At 37.9% G+C, this 24,533-nt stretch overlaps 1 protein-coding gene across 4 annotated transcripts in view; it reads right to left on the bottom strand.

Moving 5' to 3' along the window:
* The window catches only part of wdpcp (WD repeat containing planar cell polarity effector), a 96,006-nt gene that overhangs the window by 26,295 nt on the left and 45,178 nt on the right, over positions 1-24,533 (bottom strand). For 2 of the 4 annotated variants that reach the window (XM_082143087.1, XM_082143089.1), the window contains exons 2-9: positions 17,549-17,631; positions 16,534-16,578; positions 13,529-13,579; positions 11,330-11,400; positions 10,907-10,966; positions 9,236-9,350; positions 6,794-6,930; positions 2,919-3,110 (exon numbers count right to left, since the gene is read on the bottom strand). In XM_082143087.1, the coding sequence (XP_081999213.1) occupies positions 2,919-3,110; positions 6,794-6,930; positions 9,236-9,350; positions 10,907-10,966; positions 11,330-11,400; positions 13,529-13,579; positions 16,534-16,578; positions 17,549-17,631 (754 nt within the window). The other 2 variants (XM_082143088.1, XM_082143090.1) reach the window with 2 other exon arrangements.

The following is a 24,533-nucleotide window of genomic DNA, read 5'->3' as shown; positions in this document are numbered from 1 at the left end:
GGAATCATAACAGCAGCCATGCACGGAAAAATGATAGATATTGAAACCATTCCACATGAGCCTTCTAGAATCAAATAGTCACTGAATAAGGAATAAATAAAATCCAAATCCAAAAATATGGGGAATAAATTCAGCAGAAGGACAAATAGCTCAGTCAAAAAGTAAAAAGTAAAAGAGGGGGCTGTGTCAAAACAGGTGTGCTCACCATTTAAAAGTTTGGAGTCAGTACTGGCAATATTTTAATTCAGTAAGGATTCTGAACATTCAAGAACAATGACACTCAAGACATTTACAATGTTACAAAAGATTTCTAGTTCAAATAAATGCTGTTGTTTTGAACTTTCGATTCACCAAATAATCCTGAAAAATGTCTTACTGTTTTCACAAAATATTAAACAGCACAAATGTTTTCAACATTGATAAAATTAAGAAATATTTCTAAAGCAGCAAATCAGCATATTAAAATGATTTCTTTGTGGATTGAGGATGACTGGAGTAATGATGCTGAAAATTCAGCTTTGTCATCACAGGAGTAAATTATATTTTAAAATATATTAAAATAGAAGACAGTTATTTTCAATTGTAATAACAATAATTCACCATATTACTGTTTTTACTGTACTTAAAAAGTATTACCAAGCTTTGAAGAAATTGTTATGAGCAATTCTGTTAGGATCATTATCAGATGGAACACTGACAAAACAAACAAAACACATAAAAACATATACTTACTTTTTCATGGTTTTATCTCCAAAAATAAATAAATATATATATATATTTTAAGATAGTTTAACCATTTGTGGCCACAAAATTTCCTCAAGAAATTCCTTTAAAAAAAGTACACCCCCCTAAAAGTCACTGACTCCATGGTTCATGTGTGATGTCTGGAGTCATTTTCAAACAGGCCTTAAAACTGTAAAACTATCCTTTTCTGCTATCATTCTACATTGGGTGAAAAGCATAATATGCAATTGGTTGAAGACATAAGAAATGTGGCAATTTGTAAATAGAGTACAGACGCCTGGTAAATATGCAGATCAAACAAATGAAGAGAAGTGTTCTGAGAGAGATAACAGGATATTCAACAACATCTAATGCGCACGGAAAACATAACAACAACCACCTTAATATGCAAAACAACTATCAAAAAAGGAAAAAAGAGAGAGATATCAAATGCTTACTGAAAACATAACAACCACCTCAACATGCAAAATAAGTGAAGTGTATTTATAAAAATTCTTTTTATTAAAATCGTTAAATTCCAGGAACAGGGGAATTGATTAAAAATGTTAAACGTTTGCATAAATAAGTGTGTGTGCACGAGTGTTTTTCCCGGTGTGTCTCTTGGCAGTGCTTATCTGCGAGGGGTAAGAATTAAGACCACATAGGGAAAGAAAGCGTACTTTTTAAATGCTGAAGACTAAGCAGAAAATGGGTTTAGCATGCAGATAGCAAACTTAACAAAGGGAACATATATATGAGGCAGAATTGATTGAAGTGTGTGTCTGTGCGCCGAGCGAACCGTTTGATTCACCGCTCGCGTCTTACATAAACTGCTAGCTTGATTTCACACCACGGATCTGAAAATGACAACAAACACTTTAATTAGAAACGATGAAGGCGAGAGACACTTTAATGTTTTTTTACCGTAGAAAAATGAGAGAGAGAGAGAGAGAGAGAGAGAGAGAGAGACAGAGGGGAAAAGAGAAAGAAAGAGAGAGGAAAATAAATAGGTGAAGGCCCAGGATAAATCCAGGGTTCATTTCCAACCAGAGCAATCCAGCGTCGCTCGATTTTTTATTTAGCATTTTTCCACCCCTTGTTTGTTTTCATTTGGTGCATTTGCAATTGGAAACGCCGCTCCATCTCTCTCATTCCCTGCTCTGCGAGTGAAGATTTTGCATATGTTTAAAACCAGAGAGCAACGTTGTGAGTTTAAGCACTGCTTGCTGATTTTCGAATCATCGCCATTCAATGGGGTGCAGCGCTGAGAGGCAGGAAAAATAAGGAATGTACAGTAGAAATGGAGAAGTGGACGGACAGTCTTATAAGTGGTTCTTGAGAGCTATTCTTTTTTTTCCTCATTAAAAAAGTTTTACACAAAAAAAAGAATTAGTACTTTTTGAGACAATATCAGTAGCCTAATAAAAGCTTTATAAGTATTTTAATCACTGCATGGAATACGAGTCACTTTTTAATTAAATAATGAAACTTGGATTACTCACAAATGTATATATTATATATATATATATATATATAGTAATGAATAAAATCATGACTGATTCTGAAAACGTGCATGAAGCTGTATTTGATACTGCTAGACATCAGTAAGTCCAAGACATGCTATCCAGAGTGACGCAAGCATAAAATGAGTTGTATGAGGATGATAGATAAATGCGTGCAATTCTATTTCATACGCTTAATATTTTTTGAATCAAGATCATTTGAATCAAGAACATTCATTGTGTAGCTGTTGCCTAATTGCACATTCACTGGAGAGCAAAATACATTCTACAATGAAAGTGTGTCAACTACACAGGAAGGTCAAAGGTTGGCTGTTCACGTAAAGAAAAAGTTCAAGTGAACAGTCTGTGAGTTACAGCACCTCATTGAGAAATACAATGGTGATTGGTAAAGCATGACAAAAGAGAAAAAAGAAATGTACAACGGGACAAAAAGACTGGGGTGAAAAAGGGATTGAGAATCTTTCCAAAACCTTGAGCAATGGAGCATATTGTGAGGGCATTATTAAAAGTATTTATATTATTTAGGAGGTTACACTCTGGTTTTTATCTGACCTTCGAGTTTTTCCAAAATCTCACTCTCACATAATTTATCTCACATATTTCTAACCAAAAAAATATTAGTTTAGAAAGGGATAAAAGGCCAACCCTGAAGCCATGTAAGTGTCTTCTCACCATAAGCCCAGGGGTCTCCGAGCAGGCGAGCAGCACCAGGTTGGCCCTGTCCGCGGCACTAGGGATGGGAGACCAAGGCCTAACATCCTCGTTACAGAGCGGCCACCAGCACACGGCCACATCCTGCGTTCGGTTCAGACCCATGTGGCGCTCCACGCGGCGTCCCCCGGCAGGTAAGTCCACCACTGAAACCTGCGGAAGAACAACAACCGTAAAGGAATCAGACCACAAAACATCTATAAAACATTGCCTCAACTCCTCTGCATAACACATTACAGCTGCGTGCTGCTTTATTAATGTGGCCTGAGCTGTTTCAGGTAGCAGGGCATTGTTATTTTTTGGTGGGGTTATTATTAGATTCATTTGAATTAGTTGCATTTGTTCTGCACTTGGCGAGATGTTTGAAGGTAACAAGATATTTGAATGATTGCTAATAAGATCTCTAGATGCTTTCACTTTCATAAACTACAGTGTGGCAGGAATGAACTAGATTACAAAAAAAAATTATAAAAAAAAAAAAAGGAAAATCCAATGGAAAAACCGGTTACACTTTATTTTGAAGTGTCTTTGTTACACTGTAATTATACACTTAAGTACTGAGTAATATTAAGTAACTACATGTACTTACAAACTTGCTTTATGTACGTAGTGTACTTACTACATAATAGTTGTTTTTATTACGGTCTCTCACATTTAAAAAAAAAGAACACTTAATTATATTAAATTATTTTTTTCAATTATTTTAACTTAGATATGGAAATCAGCTTCCACAAAAAAACATATACACCAAGATCACTTACAATAAGACATCAGTCTCTCTGAAAAACATGTCATCTGAGCAAGTAAGTAGCATATCAGCCGCTATAATATTTGAACCTCATGTCTTTCCTTTGGGAAACACACAATGACAAATGACAGAAGCCTAATATTTCCCACCAAATCAAACCTGACAGCTCTGAATTTAAACTTTTACAGTAGGCTTACATAGTGACGTAGTTTTGAACAAATGAAATCAAACGACAAACTCAATATACCTCAGAATCTAAGATACATCAGCAAATATGCAGCACAGATCAATCCAAACCCACCCAAAATTACAGGTTTCTAATGAAGCAAAGGCCAGTGTTTTGCTGCTGACTAAGTCTGACTACCAAATTTCATTAAAATGAGCCGCACCTGATTGACACACCTGCTGTTTGGCTGATGCACAAAAAGCTTTAATCACTCAAGACTGTCTAGCCTCCATGTAGACATAATAATTGATGTATTCATAACTAGTTCCTTTGAAAGGGCATTAAATCCACTATCTGTTTATGGGACTGCAATAAAAGTGCAGTATGGAGCGATATTCTCTCCTACACTGTGCCACTGTCTCATGCCGCTGCATTAAACTCTATCTCATATCTGCAACGGCTCATCATGTGCTATTTCAGCAGTTCTGGGTCGAGGATTTAAAGCAGACCCTCAATGCAGCCAATAGTACGAATAAATGGCATGAAAATACGATATGGCTCTTATAGAGTCAGTGCCTATTCATGCAACATAATAGCAGTCATTTCCATATACTTCATTCTGAAAGGCCTTATCAAGAGAGCAAACACTGAGTCTCTCTTTATGTCAACAACTCTATCTGTGCACAATAGGGAGGACTAGAAATGTACTACAGTCTACCCATGACAACAAAAACTGTTCTTCATTTAACCTTGACCTTCACGTTGCGCCTGTAAAGACTAATCGTGCATGTTAAGTATCATCCACCATGAAAATGATTTATATAAGATTAATAAACAAACAAAAACAAAATAAACCAATACAGACTGTGGGAAAATAACATTCATCTCTCTCTGTCTCTTTCTGCCCTCCCCCAAAACTTGATTCCCCATCTTGCCTGTGCTTGCTGGTCAGCAATAATCAGACCCTCTTTCTGGAGGATTAGGCTCAAAGCTTAGTCCAGTGGAGCAGGCAGTGGATGGGGCCGGCCGGGCTGGGATGGGGGATGTGGTGGGCGGGGGTGGTGTCGGGGAGGGAGGACAGGGTTTGGGGGTGGGGGGTGGGGGGCGTACGGTCCCCCCTTATCAGAGCCATGCTGCTGGAGCCAGCCACACCGCAGGAGAGATTGCTTTCATACTCAGGCTGCCATCGCAACAAAGCGCTCCAGTAATGCGATAATGTTCGGGTGCGGAGGGTGTTAAGAGCCTGATGTATTTATGTATTGTGTTTAGTCCATAATCAGACCCATCCAAATTGTGATCTCCGCACACTTGGTCTCTGGCCCATTAAAATGAGGTTAATGCTTTCAAAAAGAAGACGAATAAAGATTTTTTTTTTTTCTTAAATACCGTTATGAATTTTTAGACAAGTTGCTTTGGAAAGCCAGAGAATGAATGGGATGAGGGATAAAGAATGGAGTGATCACCTTCATTTCCTCTGAAAAGGAGAAGATGGACTTGACCCCACCCTCCAACCTCTACACCACTGCTCTGCTAGCGACAAACTACATGGCTGTGACCAATTTTACAAAACGATAATAATGGTCACATTTTATAATATAGATAGTGTCAGGGTTGTGTCACTTCGGTCTAGTTTATTCTTGGTTTTGTGACAGAGCCCTGACGCTACTGTATTGTCTTGTCTTGTCTAGTGTGAATGCGCGGATTCGAGTGTGCTCGAGCCGTGCGCTCTTCGGTCCATGCGAGTTGTTTTGTGTGCGGAGAGTGGTGTTCTGATCCCGGCACTTCGGTCTAGTTTGGTTTCGTTTTGTGTCGGGATTCGGACATTCATGCTCCATGTGTTTGTCGTCTGTTGCGAGTGCACGGAATGAGTATTCACTAGTTCTCATGCACTCTGTATTGTTGTGTGAGCGTGCGGTTTCGAATTTGCTCGGGCCGTGCGCTCCTCTGTCCGCGTGTGTTGTTGTGTAGCACACGGTTCATGTTTACATCAGCTGCATGCTTTTGTCATGTTTTGGCTTGTGCTGTGTAGCACACGACTGAGTGCTTTCATGTTTTGTGTGCACACACGGCTTGTGATTTTTTTTCACTGGTCACGTACTTGTGTTTTAGTCATGTTTGGTGTAAGCACATGGCTTGTCATGTATGTTTCCTTGTGCCATGTGCTCTCCTGTCTATTGTCTAACCCTGCCCATCTTGTTACCTGATTATTGGTTCATACAAAAATAAAATATTTATATTTGATCTTTTTAGCCAAAATTATCTGGCAAAATGCAAAGATGCAAATGTAAATATTCCAAATTTAATTTATATAAAAATACAAAAAATATTTTGGTTCTTCCTATTCAGGTACTAGCAATGTGGGAAAACAGTGTGTAAAGTGCACACTGAAAAACTGCTTTATGTCGGTATGTAAAAAAAAAAAAAAAACAGTTATTAGAGGACATTCACAATGATCTGAAACTATCTTTCCTTTTTTATAAAAAAAAAAAGAGCTTTATTTATTTTTTGTTAAATTACAGAAAAAAATGTAGAGATAGAGGGAAGAACATTTCTCAGGCATATACACATGTACTGTCATAAATGATGTGATATCTCTATAAAGAGAGAAGTGCTGTGTGTTTGGACGTGATGTTCCCCAAAGGTGTGCATTAGAAAAGAGCTCCAGTAATCACAGTGTTACCTGTCCCAGCGGTAAAAGAAAGCAAGTAAAGCCAGGCAATTATTAGAGTTAAAAGCCCTGTGGAAAGAGCCAGACCAGCCTCATTAAAGCGTTTTAATTGAAAGCAGGAGAGGCTGTGCTGCCTTTCCTCCTAAAATGTGCTAATGTGTGTGTATTGAAGAGTGTGTGTATGTGTGCGTGAGTGTATGTCTTTGGGCGAGTGTTCAATAGATGTGTGTGTAAAAGGTGTGTGTGTGTGTTACCTTAATCTCCGCAGCTGTGAGTTTCTCCATGTGTCGTGCTGGTTCAGGTGAGCTCTGGTTCTTCCTGTTCAAGTAAACCTGACACACCTGACTCCTCTCCATCAGCGAGAACAGCAGGAAGCGATCGCCAATCACCGCTGAAAACCACAGAGCAAGGTCAAAGGTCAAAACTCATATGACCTTGTGAGAAGACATAGCGTGCACACACATTTACTTTGCTATCTAAATGAGGACATACTATATACTTCTATTGTTCAAATATAATGCTCATTATAATCACTACAGATTGACCTAAACTACCCCAAACAGAAAAGCTTTTTGCACTGTTCATAGCCTAAAAAAAACCATTATTTATTTCAGTTACAGATCATTTTTCCAAAGGACGATTTATCCAAATTTCCCAAATGGAAGTTTGACATTTGACTATTGGCTGGTTCAAGCAATGCAGGTGATTTCAGGTTTTACAATGCTTGTGGGGATATTTGGTCCTTACAATGTAAGTAAAATCTGACCCACACACACAGAAATGCACATAATGAATAATTTTCATAAGTGAGTCAGAGTAGTAGTTTAAGAGTCACAGGGGAGAGAGAGAGAGAGAGAAGAAGAGACACTGTAAAGCCTGTAGGGTATGCAGCTTTCATGTTAAAGAGAGACATTTGCAGTGAAAATGTTGACAAGCTCTCCACACTGTGATTAGCAATTAACCTTCCCTTCCTAAAAAATTAATCTGTTTATGAAACCAATTAAACGGCAAAAAAATTAATACAACCCATTCAGAGAAGCAGGTTTAGTTGAGGATGATATTCAGGGCTGGAATTTCCAACCTGAACAGCAATTAGAGACGGAATATCAGCGCTTCTGCAGTAATTATGAATCATCTCACATTCAGGCATAAAACAGGGTGCTAATTTCAAAGGAATAGTGTGTTGAATGCAGTATTTTTAAGCGTAATTTTAAGTTTCACTTTAGCAAGTCTTTAATGACAAAGAAAACATCCACATCTAACTTAAAATGCTGATGTATTGTGTGTTTATTGAAGGATGGAATTTGAAGGAATCGTTTTTGCTTAAACCAACGTTTTTAGCTTAGCCACGTACTTTGAGAGGCTCAAGAGTGGTTTGGAAATTCTAAAATGTAAATGATACACTCTACCAAATTAAATGACATTATCCCTTTGGAAAAGAAAAAAGAAAAAAGAAAAACATGGAATACTCAACATGCTTTTAAAAGATTACAAAAATTTCAGAGAAAATACACATGCATTAGTATTCAGTAATCATGTCCAAATTAATGGGAAGATTCCATGATAATCCTTCCAAAAAAAATCCAAATTTGTGTCCAGGGGCTAGTAAACAGGTTTTGGAACATATGAACAGCGGGTTAGCAGAATAAATCAATAAATTCCCCTAAATCTGCTTAGTTAGTTAATACTCCATTCATTTAAAACATGTTTACATCACTGTCTGAAACTCTTACCAGCAGAGAAATTTATTTCTAGAAAAAATGATATCCAATAATGGTGGATATTTAAATTGTAGTTCATTACGTTTTAGCAATCACTAATGGACTCAATAATACTAAGCTGTTTTTACCTAAGATTACTGTTCCTACAAATATAAAATATTCCCAAATGCCTCTCATATCATTGTTTGGCTGTCCATATAAGTCTTAAAAATCTTCTTAACCTGTGACTGTACTAATGAAACAGCTATAGATGCATTACAGATGATTTTGGGTTTAAAAAGTGTGTTTTTCACAATCACAGGCTAATCAAAGTTTTCGATCTCTCTCTTTTTACTACAGCGCTCACAAAGTAACAAGTAATCAAGGCCAGAACAGGTCTGACTGCGTGTGTGAAACTAACTGAATAAGTGACAGATGCAGAAGCCTTCCTGGCACCCCCACCCTTACACTCTCTCTTTCTCAGACACACACACATAATTACTCTGGTAATTAGGGGCTCTGGGGGCCTGAATGGCACTCTATGGGGGGCTACTAGGAAAAAGGAAGGGGTGGGCTGACAGAGGGAGAGAGATAGAGAGAGAGAGGTTCGTCAGGTATCTAGAGACCTGGCACAGAGAGCTTTAGCCATATAAGCTCTAAACAATAAATGATATGAGAAAATAATTAGCAGATTTGGGAGAGTGTCCAATTTCACAAACCAGAAATAAGACAGGGAGCCATGGCAGATTCCCCAGAGATTCAGGAGGAACCTCGACATGTATGTGTGTGTGTGCGCGTGTGTCCGTGCTTTTCGAACTTCCTCTGGGAGTAACGGAAGAAGGAGAAACAGAAGGGACTGCCGTTCCTGACCTGTGGGTGTGCGTGCCGCCCAGGCCCATGCTGGGAAAATGAGCAGTGAGTGAAACTGCAAAGAGAGAGGGAGAGACAAGAAAAAAGAAGAGAGGAAGGGTAGCGTGTGAGTACGCGTTTACTCACCGTCACTGATGGTGTCAGCAGGTAGTCGCCCCACCAGCGTTCTGTCAATGGCCACTCGTTCAACCTGAGCTCCACCCAGGATAAGGGTCACCAACACACCTGATCTCAACAGCATCTACACACACAGTAACGAACAATAACACATTCACACTGAATGGGACTTTATGATTGTAAATCTTCAGAGTACAACAAGAATACATTTAAAGGAATTGTTCACACGGACAAATAAATATTCTGTCATCATTTATTCATCCTTGTGTCATTCCAAACCTTTCTTTTTTACTATGTAGAGCACAAAAGACAATATTTTGAAGGAAGTTTCAGCTGTTTTGGTCAAGCTCCAAATCAAAACACTGTTCAATGCATGCATACAAAGACTACATCAAATATGGTGACACAAACCTCAAACATCATGACGTTTGGCCATTTGAGAACCAATGAGGTTTGACATTAGTTGGGCGTTTGAGGTTTGTGACGCCATTATTGATGTAGTCTGTATATGTATGTGTTGATCAATGCTTTGATTTGAGAGTGAATAAAGGCTTAAATACGTTCATCAATGTCATATGCAGTATGATCGCATGGCTTCAGAAAAGTTGGATGAAACCACCAAAGTAAGGTTGGGAAATATAACTTTATAATTTCTGAAATTAATATTTGCTGTTTAAAATGTTAAAAATATTTAAAACAATATTTGTTTTTTCAATAACAGAAGCAGCAATGCTAATGTATTTTCCCCCCATTTTTCTAAAAGTTCCCCCCATTTTCATTTAAGAGTTGTTGGCCTGGTTTTTAATTACACTCTAATGCTGAATGGCTATAATTGCAATTTATCTCCATAAATAATATTAATAATAACAACAATAACAAAATGAATAGAGGGAAAATAAATGTGAAAAGATGTTAATATTTTAAATACTCTCTTTATGTTGTTTCCACATTCATTTGAAGATTCAATGTGAAATATATTTATGATTACAAATTTCAAATGTTAGGTGTACTTAATCGTGATTAACCAAATACATTTTTAAATGATCTAAAGCACTTCTTTTAAGCCACCTTTTTGTTCTTTTTGGAGCTTGAAATGTTGGGTCCCATTAACTTTCATAATACTTTCATAATATGGACAAAAACAGCTGATACAAAATATCTTCTTTTAGATTGAAATGAAATGGGATCAAGTACTGTAAATGATGACAGAATTTTTTTAGGTGAACTATCCCTTTAAAAATCTCTGCCTGATAACATTCTGTCTGGAATAAGGTAGAATTTCATCTCTATAGAATGTGAACAGTGGATAAAGGTCACAGCGTCCAATCAGACCCTGCTGTTGGGCAGGAAAAACCATCTCTGACCACCAAAAAAATAAGAAATAAATAAAAAGTCGAACAACGTTTGATCTCCCTGACCTTTTAAAACGGCGTAAATCAAGCACTTTAGGTGCGAAAAATGTGTGCACATGTGGCTGAAGAGTCCGCATTGAACGGAAAACCGCTGGGTTACAGTGATGTGTTTGAGAAGGGAATCTTTTTGATCCCAGAGATAAATTCCCCAAGAGTATTTGACACAAACAGTCTGCATATGCTCATTGCCTGACCTCTGCTACATGAGCCAACTCATGCCAAGAAGGCCTGATGCCTGCTGGGTACTGGTGCATGCTGGGTAAGGTACCTGAAAGCACTGCTTGCTTCTCCATCTGACACTCATGACCGGGCATGACTGCAGCAGCTCCTGAGAGAAAGAGAGACAGAGAATGTGTACTAGGAATGAGTAGACCCTGTTTTCAGGGTCAGGTTTAGAAGGATGTTTCCAGTTTCAGATACGGAGAGGCAGCAAAAATGAGCCCGAGTTGGACTGAACAAAGCTAGGTTTGTGTGAGAGAGCCAGAGGCAGAGAGAGAGAGCCAGCTCACAGTCCCAATCATCCCCCTCAAATATCCCCCACGATGACAGAGAGGCACCCACACAGGTGCTGAGAGAGAGCGAGAGCAAGCGAGAGAGGTCGGGGGGATTTTCTCTTTCCTTATGAAAGGAGAGAGAGAGAGAGAGAATGCTCCTATTTGTTAATCGGACTGCAGGAAATGTAAACAAATACCTCTAGTTCCTTTAGGGCATCACGCAGCTTCTCCGGACGACGGTTACTAAGGAACCATGGGTAACCCCGACCTGAGTGACAGAAAGAGAGGACACAGGTATGAAATGCACCGTCATCAGAGGCAAAAAAAGAAGCAATAAAAGACAGCCAAAAGAATGTGTTTTTGTGTTTGTGGGTTTTTTAAGGGCGAAGAGGATTGACCCTGAAATACAGCTCCACCTGAGGTCACCCTACAAATGAATCTGAGCTGACAGCTCAAGAATGAAATCCTCTCATTTCAATCCTGATGATGATTTGGGTACAAACAATTGCAAACATGGGACAGGAGAATAAAGTTTTAATTTTTTTTATTAAATAAAATCATTGTTAAAAAGTTAAGAAAGGTATAATTAATATTAATATATGATAAGTAATTATTCATATTTGTTTGGTGGATTTTCATATTTTAACACTTATATTTTAATAATTGTATTATTATTGTTAAAATACACATTTGTATTTGAATATTTGTAAAATATTTTTTACAAATATTTCATTAAATGTTAAAGTGAGTTTTAAAAACTAAAAAAAGTCTCATCCCATTTGCATTCAAGTTTTATGCAATTCTTTTTCCTTTTTACAGAAAAGTCTTTCTTTGCAAAGAGTTTCTTTCCAATCAAACTCCAAAATGAATGTTTTCCTTTGATCTACAATGCAAAGTGCGGATAAAAACCTATTTTTATTTCTCTAATGCTGTAGACAGAAGGGATTTAAAGGCGAAATATTAACTAATAGCGCAACAGAGGCTAAATTCAGTGTAACGCCGCAGTCTCATTCAATCAGCGCTCCCTGAGTTAGCACAGTCACCCGAGGGAAGAACTCAAAGTTACCATAACATATTAAACACATTAAATACGCCACTCCAAAATGCCTCGTTCCGCTCACAAAGCCCCCCAAATTTCCGCTTAGATCTCAGTCCCTGTTTCCCTCTGGAGCAAACCAGCGAAGGGGGAAAAAAAGAGAAAGAAACGTTAATAGAATTCTCGGCTGAGTTCAATCTGTGAGTGTGCGTTTGCATTTATGCATTAATACGTTCATCCGGGACAGGGACCAACAGAAATGGAGGAGGTCTGTTATTTGTTTTCGTAAAGATTTCGCAATCAAATCCAATCTGTTTTATTTATTATTATTATTATTATTATTTCTACACCATTAAGACATGTCTCCTGTCTTTTAGGAGTAAGAGGATGCAGAAATAAATGAATGCAAATGAAGGAGAGGGGATGGGAGATGAGCAGGACGGGGGCGAGAGGGGGACGGGTCTGTGTCTCCTGATAAGGGTGTTTGTGTTTCTCTCGAGGGCGACGGGAGTTACCCCACCAGCAGGGTGAGCGGGTAGGAGGTAACTGGGCATCACAGTGGGAAGGCACTGGCCATACTGGAAGTGAACATCTGACAACATCATAACTAATGTGAAAAAGACATATCATTTAGAGAGTCAGTCATATAATAAACTACATTAACGGGCTGTACTTGTCTTAAAATGAATACAGAATCTAAAAGGAGAAAAGAAACACTGTAACTTGTGCAATGGTCAAATGTGAAGCTGGAAAAATGGAAATGGTCCAGGCAAAACATTTAACATTGTCAACAAAAAAAGTACCCAAAAATACCATATTACCAGGTTTTTTGACATGGTACCATACTGTATTCTTCAAAGTACTTTGGAGAACATACCATACTATGAGTACTATCAGTATTATGGTATTAATGGTATTAATCAGTGCTATGTATTATACCATCACTGTACCATGGTACCAACACAATACTTTTAGTAAGGGACTGCTGCACTGAAGACCTTAATGAAGGCGGTAGAACTGTCATAAAAATACATCTATTGTGCAAAAGCTTGATAAAACATCATCAAATTATCCATCGTCCTGACTTATAGCCTTATGCAGCATTTTTTTCATTCCATTCTTCTTCATTAATGTTGCATCAGGCTCATGAGGGTTAAAGAAGTGGAGGGATAATGGAGTGATGTTTAATAATTGTCAGATTTGCTCTAATGGGGCACTTCATTTTCCAGGCATCTGAAGCACAGTTTAAATTAGGAATCAGATGAGTGTTGCTTTAGAAACATGCAAACCAATGTTCTTAAATAATGAGCTAATATGATCAATGACATGAAGGTTAATTGTTTGATGATGGATTACTTACTGTCTGCAAACTGCTGTTTCTCGTTGTAGTAATGCTGATCTGTAGGAGAGGCTGCACAAAGAAGGAGAAAACATTGTAAGAACCTTTTTTTTTTTTTTTTATCTTCCGAAAGAATGCGAAAGCGAGTTTTACGTGCATATGTGGGTGTTTTGGCCCTTTGTAGAAAGTAAACTCAATTAAAACTATTTTCACATGCTAACCAGTTTAATCTACCTACTAACAATATACAACAATAAATGCATTTGAACTAACTTTCAGAGTCATGAACTAACTTTCTCCACTGTCATTTACACCAAAGATATGTATATGTAGATGCCACACTCCAGACACATCCTGGCATCTTGGAACGGTCAGCATGTCGCCACTCTCAATAAGAATCAATGATGCCACAACATTGCGCAGTTTCTGGTTGTGAAACCAACGAGATTTAAATTCCCAAAGAAATGGGATAACCTTTCACAGGTGAACATGTGTTGGTTTGTGTTTTTATACTTATTAACTCAATATTGCAGGTTTTTACTATGGTACTTTTGAATGTTTTTACTTTTACTATGGTAACTTTTTAATGTTGTGTTAGCTGACGTCTTCGTCTTGTTGTATTGTGTTAGTTTTTCTATTGCAGATATAGATATTCATACATGCGTCTAACTATGGTTGCAGACACTGTTCATGGATCGGCTTTGACTGTTCCAATGGCGGCCCAGAGAAACAGACGTTAATGAGGCATCTATGTATTTACTTCTATGGTACCCACCACACTCCAAATCAACTATTAAATCAAATATTTTTGTTACAAAAATGCAAACACCTTTTTCCTCGAATGCACATTTTTATATAATACTAAATTTCACACAATTAAATCACAATTTCACACTTTTTGATTAATTTGACAAAATACTACCTTTACTGGAAATGACGGATAATGAAAGTACCGTTATTAAACATAATTGATATTTATCTTGACAGACACTTTTGTGTCCTTGGTTGCAATAAAACATTTTTAAATAAAACTTTAGTGGCAGACCTGTTGGGTGTGATGGAATTCACAAGTGATGGTCAATTTTTTTTTTAATTATATTCATTATCTTCATACTCATTCATTTTTAAATTGTTTGTATATTTCACTCGTTGTTTAAAATATTCTAGTTTTTTTAAATGTAATAATTAATAGCTTTACAGTGAACTTTCATTGTTTAAGATCAAACGTTTGATATACTTTTTTTAAATACTTTATATACAAACATTTTTTTTAACTGTAACTAAAAATATATGAACATTAGCAAAACAAATGAAGAAATGGTAAGACATTTAAGATATTTTTAATGTAACCTTCAAAAAAAAATTTTTTTTAATACAAATAAATTCCTGCCACATAAAAGTGCCCATAGTTTAAGCAACACCCATGTATGCGTAAACACTCCCTCAAATGTCTTCCTCAGCATATGTTCACTAAGTTGTAGTCTCATCCCAATGTGTGTGTTTGCCAGAAAGAGAAAAACACTGACTCATACAGTCAGAGGGACAGGTATCCTGACAGACGGAAATGATTGAGGCAAGACCAAACTCCTGCTTTGTCAGCATGCTCTCTCTTCTCTATGCTATAGCCCCACACCTTAAGCCCCATCTCACCCTAGAGTCCCAGATCTCTAGCCCTCAGTGGCCCAACCAGACGGCCCCATTCCCTGCCTTGCTCTACAGGAGCACTGCCTCTCTCTGCTGGAGGCCTGGACCTGCTGGACAGCTTCAGGATTACTGCTGCTAATCAGATTCTGCCATTCTGCCCCTGCTTGCCCCAGACACACACATCTGCTACGGGATAGAGGGGTGAAGAGCCCCCTTCCTCACAGAAGCATGGGTCTCCTTCGCCCTCTGCTGGAGGCCATGAGAAACAGCAGGTCCCACATTCAGACAGAAACTCCATTTATAAAAAATATTGGATTTATAGCCTGCTCTATAAAGTATAAATAATACACAGTAGGTTAAATAAAGATAATTAAAGTAATTCAGTCATGTTTCATTCCTTGTGTGAATCATAAATGGGAGATGAGAGATAAAATATCTAAATAAATTACCATCAGAGATTGAGATTGATTTCATAATAATAAAAAAATGGCAGAATGACTTATGTTTGTATGCTGTTTTTACAAATTTAACATAAAAATGTTGATCTCTATTAATAAACAGGCATGTGAAATAAACTAACACTGCATTATTACATTCCCCCTTCTTAATTCTCTGAGACTTCAACCATCTAAAAGTCTTTAAACATCAAAGCCTTTGTGTTTTCTCAAACGTTATCATATAAAACATTGGAACAAACAAAATCTTTCAAGTCTCAAGTCTGAAGTATTAAAAATGAATAAACTAGTTTTGTCATTGTTTTAATCAATACGCTTTTCACATTTCAGAGCTGGCTGTGTCCTCTCATGAGGGGTCTGGATTATTAAATGTTTAATCTGTGACACATAAAAAAATAAAAAAAAATAAAGAAAACTGATGGCACTTCATTTGCCCAGAAGCATTTAGAGAACATCTGTGAGCAGGCCCACGTGAGAAGCAGACTTTTTTTCAGCTTTTTCTAAGCTAATTTTAGGGGTAAATCTTTCAAAATTGAATAAGTAAGGTATAATCAAATTGAATACTGATTTAAGAAAAAAATATTAAAAAGGTGCAGGGAGATTTGTAGAACTTTGTGAATGACGGGTGTTACAATTCTGTGGAAATCTAGAGAGTTGTGTGAGAGAGCATCTGGTGTTGAGTAACACGAGGAAAATACACTGAAGTGTCATTCGGTGAACTTCAAAGACATTTACAGAATACTGTAGTCCAGACAGGAAGAATTAACAAAAAGTTCTTATTTTGTATAGCTATTTATACTTGCATGTTATTTGTTTTTACTATTTTGAAAATTTTGAATGACACAAAAAGGTTATGATCAAATTTTATGAAAAAACAAGGATTGTAAATGAATGATATATTTAAGAAAATCACAAGATGCAGCATACCTGGTTCTCCTTTTTCATAGAGTTGGTATGTGCCAATGTCTGTATCTGTGAAAATGCAAATCAAAAGAGGGAAGAACAGGTCAGAGTTCTATTCAAATACAAAATGAAACACTGGTTTGTTGGCGACATTACGACAAATATGTGAGCACCTATAATGTTTGACTGCATTGGATTTACTGTTGATTTACTCTTCATAGACTGTGTACTTCTGACATGGTATTACAAATAAAGATGGACTACACCATTTCCATCCATGCATTTTCTAAGTTTTCATTCATTCACACTGGCGGATTTGCCACGTTTCATTCCCTTGCTCGCTCTCTCTCTCTCTCTCTCTCACTCCATGCACGGGTCAGGAGGGCTGGCTAAAAGCGATAGAGCTCCAATCACATACAAATACTTGCAAACAGATTGCAGAACACAATATAATGCATGTACACAAACATGCATGCTTACAATCCGCGACAACATGTTATCACAGGATTTTCCAAATAACTGATAACTGGACTAGTCTGTGAGAAAAAGCAAAATACACATTGCTCTTACACACACTTCCAGTATACCAGAATACCCAAGGAGAAGAACCAAAGGGTGAAGAAGGAACAAACATTCAAAAAGGTTAAAACAGGAGCAGAGGATGTGAGGGTTTTTACTATAAAGCACCAATAAAAACCAGTCATGACAAATTGAAATGTTGTGCATTATGAAGTATTATCACAAACTGCCTCTTAAAAGCTAAAATTATGTATGCCATAAATTTAATTATAGGCCATAGAACGTCTATAATAAAAAAACGAACTGCTCTGGTGTAATAATAACCTACATAAGTGTATGACACAGCAGTTTAACTGGCTCTGAAAGAACTAATATTCATTATTACAGAAGAAAAATTCAGAGAGAGGCAAACGGGCACATTTAATGAGAAGAAAAGAAGACAATAAAGGGGAGATAGCAGGAACAGACATGAGAGGCAACAAAATGTGTGAAAGAGAGACGTTCAATGTGTTTTAATTACCTGGGACATGCAGGCTGTTCCTGAAGGACCACAAGTGCAGCTCCGCCAGGCAGAACGACATCTGATCGAACTCAAACAGGAGACTGTCTAAACAGGGAGAGAGCCGGTGAGAAAGAGGAAAGGCAGACAGAACAATAGTGGAGATATGCAACAAGAGCCCTGCACTGTGCCTTTCATATCACCACAGAGAGCTGTTGAGATAGGAAGGATTGTTTTCAGACTGTAACTAGTTTTTGGCACCTTCGGCCCAAAAAAATAAAAAAGAGGAGCGATTTGAGTTCATACACTTCTGAACACATGCAAAAACACATTAACTTAAAGGGAATGAAACAAGATGAATCCTCTACGCAGATAAACATATGCATCTCAAGGGTGCTTACTGACACAACATGCTGGCACACACACCAGACTATGACACCACTCACACACTCTCTGTTTTCTTCAAACACACACACACTCGCTCCTGGTGTGTGTCTGGGTTTGAGCCAGAGCTCTGTGCCAGGTGTCAGCGCAGCGTGGAACACCTCTGCACGTCTCAACAAGGTGAACACACCTCTGTCTCCTCCACACACACACACACACACACACTGTGACAACTCCCTGGACCAGTGGGCTACGACACAAAGACACAAACATGCACACTCTTTCTTTCTCACACAGATGGCATTCAAAAAGATTTGTATATTCATTCCTACACAAACATTAGATGCCAGTCAGGAGCAGATGGTGGACATGTTACCCAAAAAACAATCACAAGAAACCAAGCTGCTTTTGCCTATTTATTAGGTACTGTAGTAACAGTCTCATTTTGTGTACTATCAACTTCAACTGCTAGATTATTATAACATGTATTCATTTAGCACACACTTTTATCTAGACGCATAAAATATTGGTACCACATCAGTTATCAGCTGATATTAGAGATTTTTTTTTATGTAACGTAACATACTCATTTGCTAAATGTTTACATATATAATGCTCAATTAAAGTTTATCTTTTAAAAACACTCAATTTAACAACACTGTCACATGTAATCTTTAGCTAATTTCATACTGTACATTCTAATTTAGTTTTTCCTAAATTCACTTAGAATTAGTGTTTAATTTTAAATTTATTTGATTAAATAGTATAAAAAAATTTAGCTAGACATGACAATATGGCATGAAATATCCCAGATGTTAATTAAAGCAGCTTAATACTGTATATCAAAAAGTAAACACTTCCAGCAGTAAATAGCTGTTTCCATCCAAAGTTGCAAATTTAACTTGGAATTGGAATATATAAAAGATTTGCAAATAAAGCACCGTTTCCATCCCATGTGTTTAAAGGAACAAAATCGTCACTTCCTAGGAAATTTCCTGTAATAAAAATGGAAGTTGCAGCAATCAGGGAACCCACTGTGGCTCTTTTTTCATCCATCATAAATGACTTGAGCTTCAGAGCATGCAGATGAAATGCAATAAACGCTGTCATGTTATCTTGAGTTCGGATGTCTGGGGTTTGGGAACGCAATCATGTGAGACACTTCTGGGAGGTCATCATACCAAATAATTCTGATGACAGACCTTGGCTCAGGCATTTCAGAGTGATCAAATCAACATTTGAGATTCTGTGCAATGAAACTGATCCAATCACATACTCAATCACATTCATGTGAGGTTTTTTGTAGAGTATTGAAGGATTTATTCAGTAAATGTGTTTCCATCATAGTTTATGTGCATGTCTTCTTATGACATTTTTTTGAATTTATGCACATCTTGGCGTTTCCATCCAGCGATTTTTTTAAACGAAATCCCAAAATTTGCATAAAAATAGGTGGATGGAAACATGGCTAATGAGTGATAGTGGAGAATCACAGAAAATAATTGTGTAAAAACTAAAAAGACATGGAAATGATATCAGGGAATGCCGGATACGAATCTGCGACACCCATATGAGCGAAGCAGTGTGGAGCATGTGCACCGACTGCTTCAGCAGAAACATGGAGTTTGACTGCGACCAAACATAACTTTCAAATATTCCTGGTCCAGCCGTCTATCCATCCGTGTGACCTGTTTGGATGGCTAAAGGTTGCAGAAAAAAATTTATCTAATGTCATATTGAAGGAAGAGCAGCATCTCTGCTTTCTGTCTGTGTCACAGGGTTAGCGCTGAGCATGCCAAGTCTTATCTCGAGGCCTGGGCTAACAGAGGGGGAGAGGGAGAAAGAGAAAGAGAGAAGGGCAAAAAATTCTGCCACTTTCCTAAATAAATAAATAAAATTTACCACAAATATGAAATAACGCTAAACCAAAAAAAAAAAGAAAAATGTTGGGAAAACGCTGTCCCCAGCACAGCCTCTTAACAAGTTTACTGACATAAGAGGATTCTTTCATCTTCTCACCAGCTTTTAGAACGAGTCAGCTCTTTCTCTCTCCCCGACAGAAACCCAATTTCTCCACAGAGGGAAGAAGCTTCAATTCACACTTTAAGATGGACAGTCAGACGGAAGGCTCATTTTTGATGACCCTGTTTCAAATTGGCCAAGATAAGCTTGAGAATGAGACAGAATTGCATCTTTACTTTTGACATCAGGGCGACGCAAGGCTGCGATTCGCTAGACAGGCCGGCGAAGCACTTCACGTGAAACAAAAAAGAGACAATTGGTCTCATTGTTCCACCTAAATTAAGACATGCGAATGACCTGAATGGCAAATTAGCAAGACTGCTTATCAAAACACAGCGCACACTGCCTTCCTGGCACTCACCGGAGACACAGCGCTCCCTGTGCGCTCGTTCACGGTGTCAGCGGCCACGTCCCAGAGTGCCGCGCTGCAGATGCCACAGTATCGTGAACACAGCAGCGCCAGCCGGCCGTGGCAAGCTGCTGAAGTGGCCACACATTTGCATGAGTTAATGGGCTTTTATTGTGCCATGCGCGAGCAAATTAAGAAGCAGTATTTACTGATCTGGGGAAGAATAAAAGAGAGGTCAGCCAGTGGGACGAACACAACCCTTTCTACGCCACACACTGAATCGCAGCTTTAGGGACTTCTCATTGTCGAGTGTTTTTGAATTGGCTTTTTTGAGAAATTGTGATTGATTGTTTAATTAGCTGTCTGAGAGTTCTTAGTGATTGTTTCACTTGTTTCAGGTGTGTGTAGCAGAGGATGTTAGTTTGTGGAGAGAGGGGTAGTTTTTGTCCAGGGCATGAGATTAAATCTGCATTCGTATTTCTGGTTCTCCTTCTCTCATTGAGACCGGCCAGCTCTCTTAAATAGAGGAAGGAGAGAAATGTGTAAATGCTTTTGAAAAACACTTGAGTTATCCTTTGAGAAATCTGACAAGTGCATCATCTGTCTGTGACAGGCCTCTTCTATGTCAATAGTGTGAATGTATGAGAGAGCCAACCCGTATATAAAAAATAAAAAACAAATAAAAATAATCTATTTCCCCTTCCCTGGGCAGCATTTAGTGGCTTGTTTGAACATTTAAAAATGCAGAAAGTTTTCTGTGTGCTTGGTAGGTTTAGGGGTAGGGTTAGTGTAAGGGGATTTAATATACAGTTTGTACAGTTTAAAAATCATTATGTCTATGGAAAGTCCCCAGAAAAAATGAAAACACAATGTGTGCGTGCATGTGTATGTGTTAACCTAGACCTAAAATCTTAAAAGCTTGTCAAAAAACTAGTGTCCATAAGAGGTCTGTAAATAAAGAGATCATATTTAATATGTAGAACATGTATTAAAGAAAAAAAAAGCAGTTCTGCAGTTCTCTAAACCGAGCACTGTTATCCAGAAAATCCTCAAGTTTCCTCACATTCTTTGGTTTTCTAGCATCTTCTGCACATTTAAACCATTTTCAACAGTGACTGTATGATTTTGAGATACCTCTTCTCACACTGAGATCAATTGAGGGACTCAAAACAACTATTAGGTTAAGGTGAAAACATTTACTGATGCTCAAGATGGCAACACAATGCATTACGAGCCGTGGGTTGTACAATTTCTAATTTGTTTAAAGATCTTTTTTTTCCCATTTAGCACTGCCCTTTAGAACATGATATATTTACGTTTCCAAGAAGACAAAATGTGTACAATTTACCCCCATCATCTAATTCAAAAAGTTTAGACCAACCAGTTCTGCAAGGGGCCTGCAAACTTATGAGCAGAACTGTATGTATTTATAATTCCAACATTTTTGCTTTATTTGAAATTACTGAACCTTGACCTGAACCTGTGTCTTGTTCATAAGCACCGCAGCTAAAACACCTATGCTAACCTAACCAAGCAATCAATACATTTCTCATCAAAAGGATAGGGTAATTTTTTACTTCGTAAACTCCTATCAGAGAGATTCATGTCTGTGGCTGTTTCTGGACACATGGAAACTTACAGGAACCACGCTAGGCAGCTGTCAAACTAACTCTAATCCTAATCCTGGGGCCAGGAAATTAAAGTTAAAGAAATGAGCACTTATTCAGCAAGGATGTACACTATATTACCAAAAGTATTGGAAGAAATTGTTGAATAAAGTCTTTATTTTTGCTTGTTTTTTTGTGCACAAAAAGTATTCTCGTCACTTCATAACATTAAGGTTGAACCACTGTAGTCACATGGACTATTTTAACAATGTCTTTACTACCTTTCTGGGCTTTGAAATTTGCAATGACGATGCTGCCTATTGCTGGTTCAGAAACCTCTTGATTTCAATAAAAATATCTTAATTTGTGTTCCGAAAATGAACGAAGGTCTTATGGGTTTGGAATGACATGAGGGTGAGTAATTATTAATGACAAATTTTTCATTTTTGGGTGAACTAACCCTTTGTGGAGGCCTATGAAAAGCATGTTGCACTAGTACACTTGCTGTAAGTCTCTAAATTACAAATTAGATTTGTCAAAGCAGGTGAACTTTAAAGTCAAACAGTACTGAGAATGTTTTACAACAAGGACAGGGAGCATCTGGCCCTCCGGTCCTGCTCCGATTTAAAAGGCAACATAATTAAATCCCTGGGAAAACGAATCTTTATCAAAGTCTTATCGGTGCTCTTTCCCTCTTTTTCTCTCTCTAACACAGACATATTCACATTAATATTCAACCTGAGCAAAGGACGAGTCCGTCAGGCAATCTTTCTGTTTGCCCAATGGTTGACCCCAAAGAGACGTTCCTCTTTTCACTTATTTAATCAGGCTGAGATTAAATTTATCATTCCTCATTTATGGCACTCTCATTTTAACTGTACCTTTAGTTCTGCCCTTCATAGTCAATTATCATCCACACCTCCATCCTTCAATTTATTTAATGCAATCAAGCAACTCTACATTTTTATATTCTATTTCATCTCACTTTTTTCAAAGCAACAGGACCTTAGCGACGTGCGAGAATACAGGGCAAATTGAATAATAAAAAATGTCAGATGAAATTAAAAAGGTCAGACCGGTGAATTCACGTGCAGCAGGGCGAGCGCAGATAACCAGTGCAGTTTAGCTGACTGCAGCGGAAAAGACGGAAAGAAAATCATCAGCAAGTGATTGACCCCTGGTGACCCCATGCCCCTATCAGGGTCATAACGGAGAGTGGAGAGAGATGCACCTGCTGATTTCAGGAGATGAGTGAGGGAAAAGCAGACATGTCCTCTCTTGACTTTCCCTCTCTCTCTTCTAAACTCTCTTCAGTCAAAGACACAAGTAAAAGTGTCCCATCTAACCTGGATTGACAGCTGAAATTATAGACAATGGAAACCGCCAGAGGTGAAGATCTGCAGCCCCCGCCCAAACACCCCTCAAAAAGGCATTTTAATTTCATCTTAACCCTTCACCTCTCACTCTTCTCCTTTCAAAAAAAATCATAACACCCTTTTCCTGACACTTGCTGTGATTTTGGTACACGTTATTAGGTTTCACACATTACACACATTGACAGCAGGTTAGTGTCGAATTTTCACACTGACAACTTTTCTGTCTCTCGACAGAATTCCACTGCCCTGTGTCTTGCTTTTTTAAATGCAAAAAAAAGAGCTTTCTGTGTAAAAAGCCCCTTACAATGTACAAAACAGTCGGTCTGCAACAAGACAAACACTGTAACAATGCTCAATCAATCTATCCATTTTTTCTTTTACAGTGCTGCAGGGATGACGTCAAAACCCGGAAGACTAATTCACCACTGGTTCACTCTAGACTTTCCAATAGGGTTTTATGGGGTTTTCAATTTATGAGTAAAATAAGGTCTGTGTGGTGAACATATTTTGACGATACTTGATATGTTTGGTTCTACAACATTAACTGCACAAACTCACAACCCAAACATTCTCATTTAGTTATAAAATAAAAATAACAGCTTCAAAATTTGTGTTGTTGACATGGTGTGTGTAATTTACATTGTAGAACAAAACTTTCCATACATACTATATTATACTATACTATATGTGATAGTGTCTTGCGAAAGTATTCGTAGGCCTTCATTTTTTTCACGTTTTGTTGTTGCAGCATTGTTAAACTACTTTAAATTAAAAATTTTCACATCAATCTGGGACAGGAGCATTGTAATTTCGCTTGTAGATGTTACTACACTTCGAGTGAAGTAAACATGCAAATTCAATTGAATGGGTATGATTTGGAAAGGCACAAACCTCTCAATAAAAGGTCTAACAGCTGAAAACGCATATCAGAGCAAAAACCAAGCCATGAGGTCAAATGAAACTGCCTGTAGAGCTCAGACACAGGATTGTGTGAGGACACAGATCTGGGGAAGACTAAAAATAAATTTCTGCTGCATTGAAGGTTCACAGAAGAATGTAATCTCCATAATCCTTAATGGAAAAAGTTTGGAACAACCAGAACTCTTCCTAGAGCTGGCTTCCTGGCCAAACTGAGCAATCGGTGGAGAAGGGCCTTGACTAGAGTGGTGACCAAGAAGGTAATGGTCACCCTGGTTGAGCTCCATGATCATATAATGGAGATGGGAGAAATTTACTGAAGGACAAACATCACTGCAACACTCCAATTA

The sequence above is a fragment of the Leuciscus leuciscus genome, assembly GCF_965113295.1.
Source record: "Leuciscus leuciscus genome assembly, chromosome: 17".
NCBI lineage: Eukaryota > Metazoa > Chordata > Actinopteri > Cypriniformes > Leuciscidae > Leuciscus > Leuciscus leuciscus.
The sequence above is the reverse complement of the archived record's forward strand: the minus strand, read 5'-3'. Positions and strand labels throughout refer to the sequence as shown.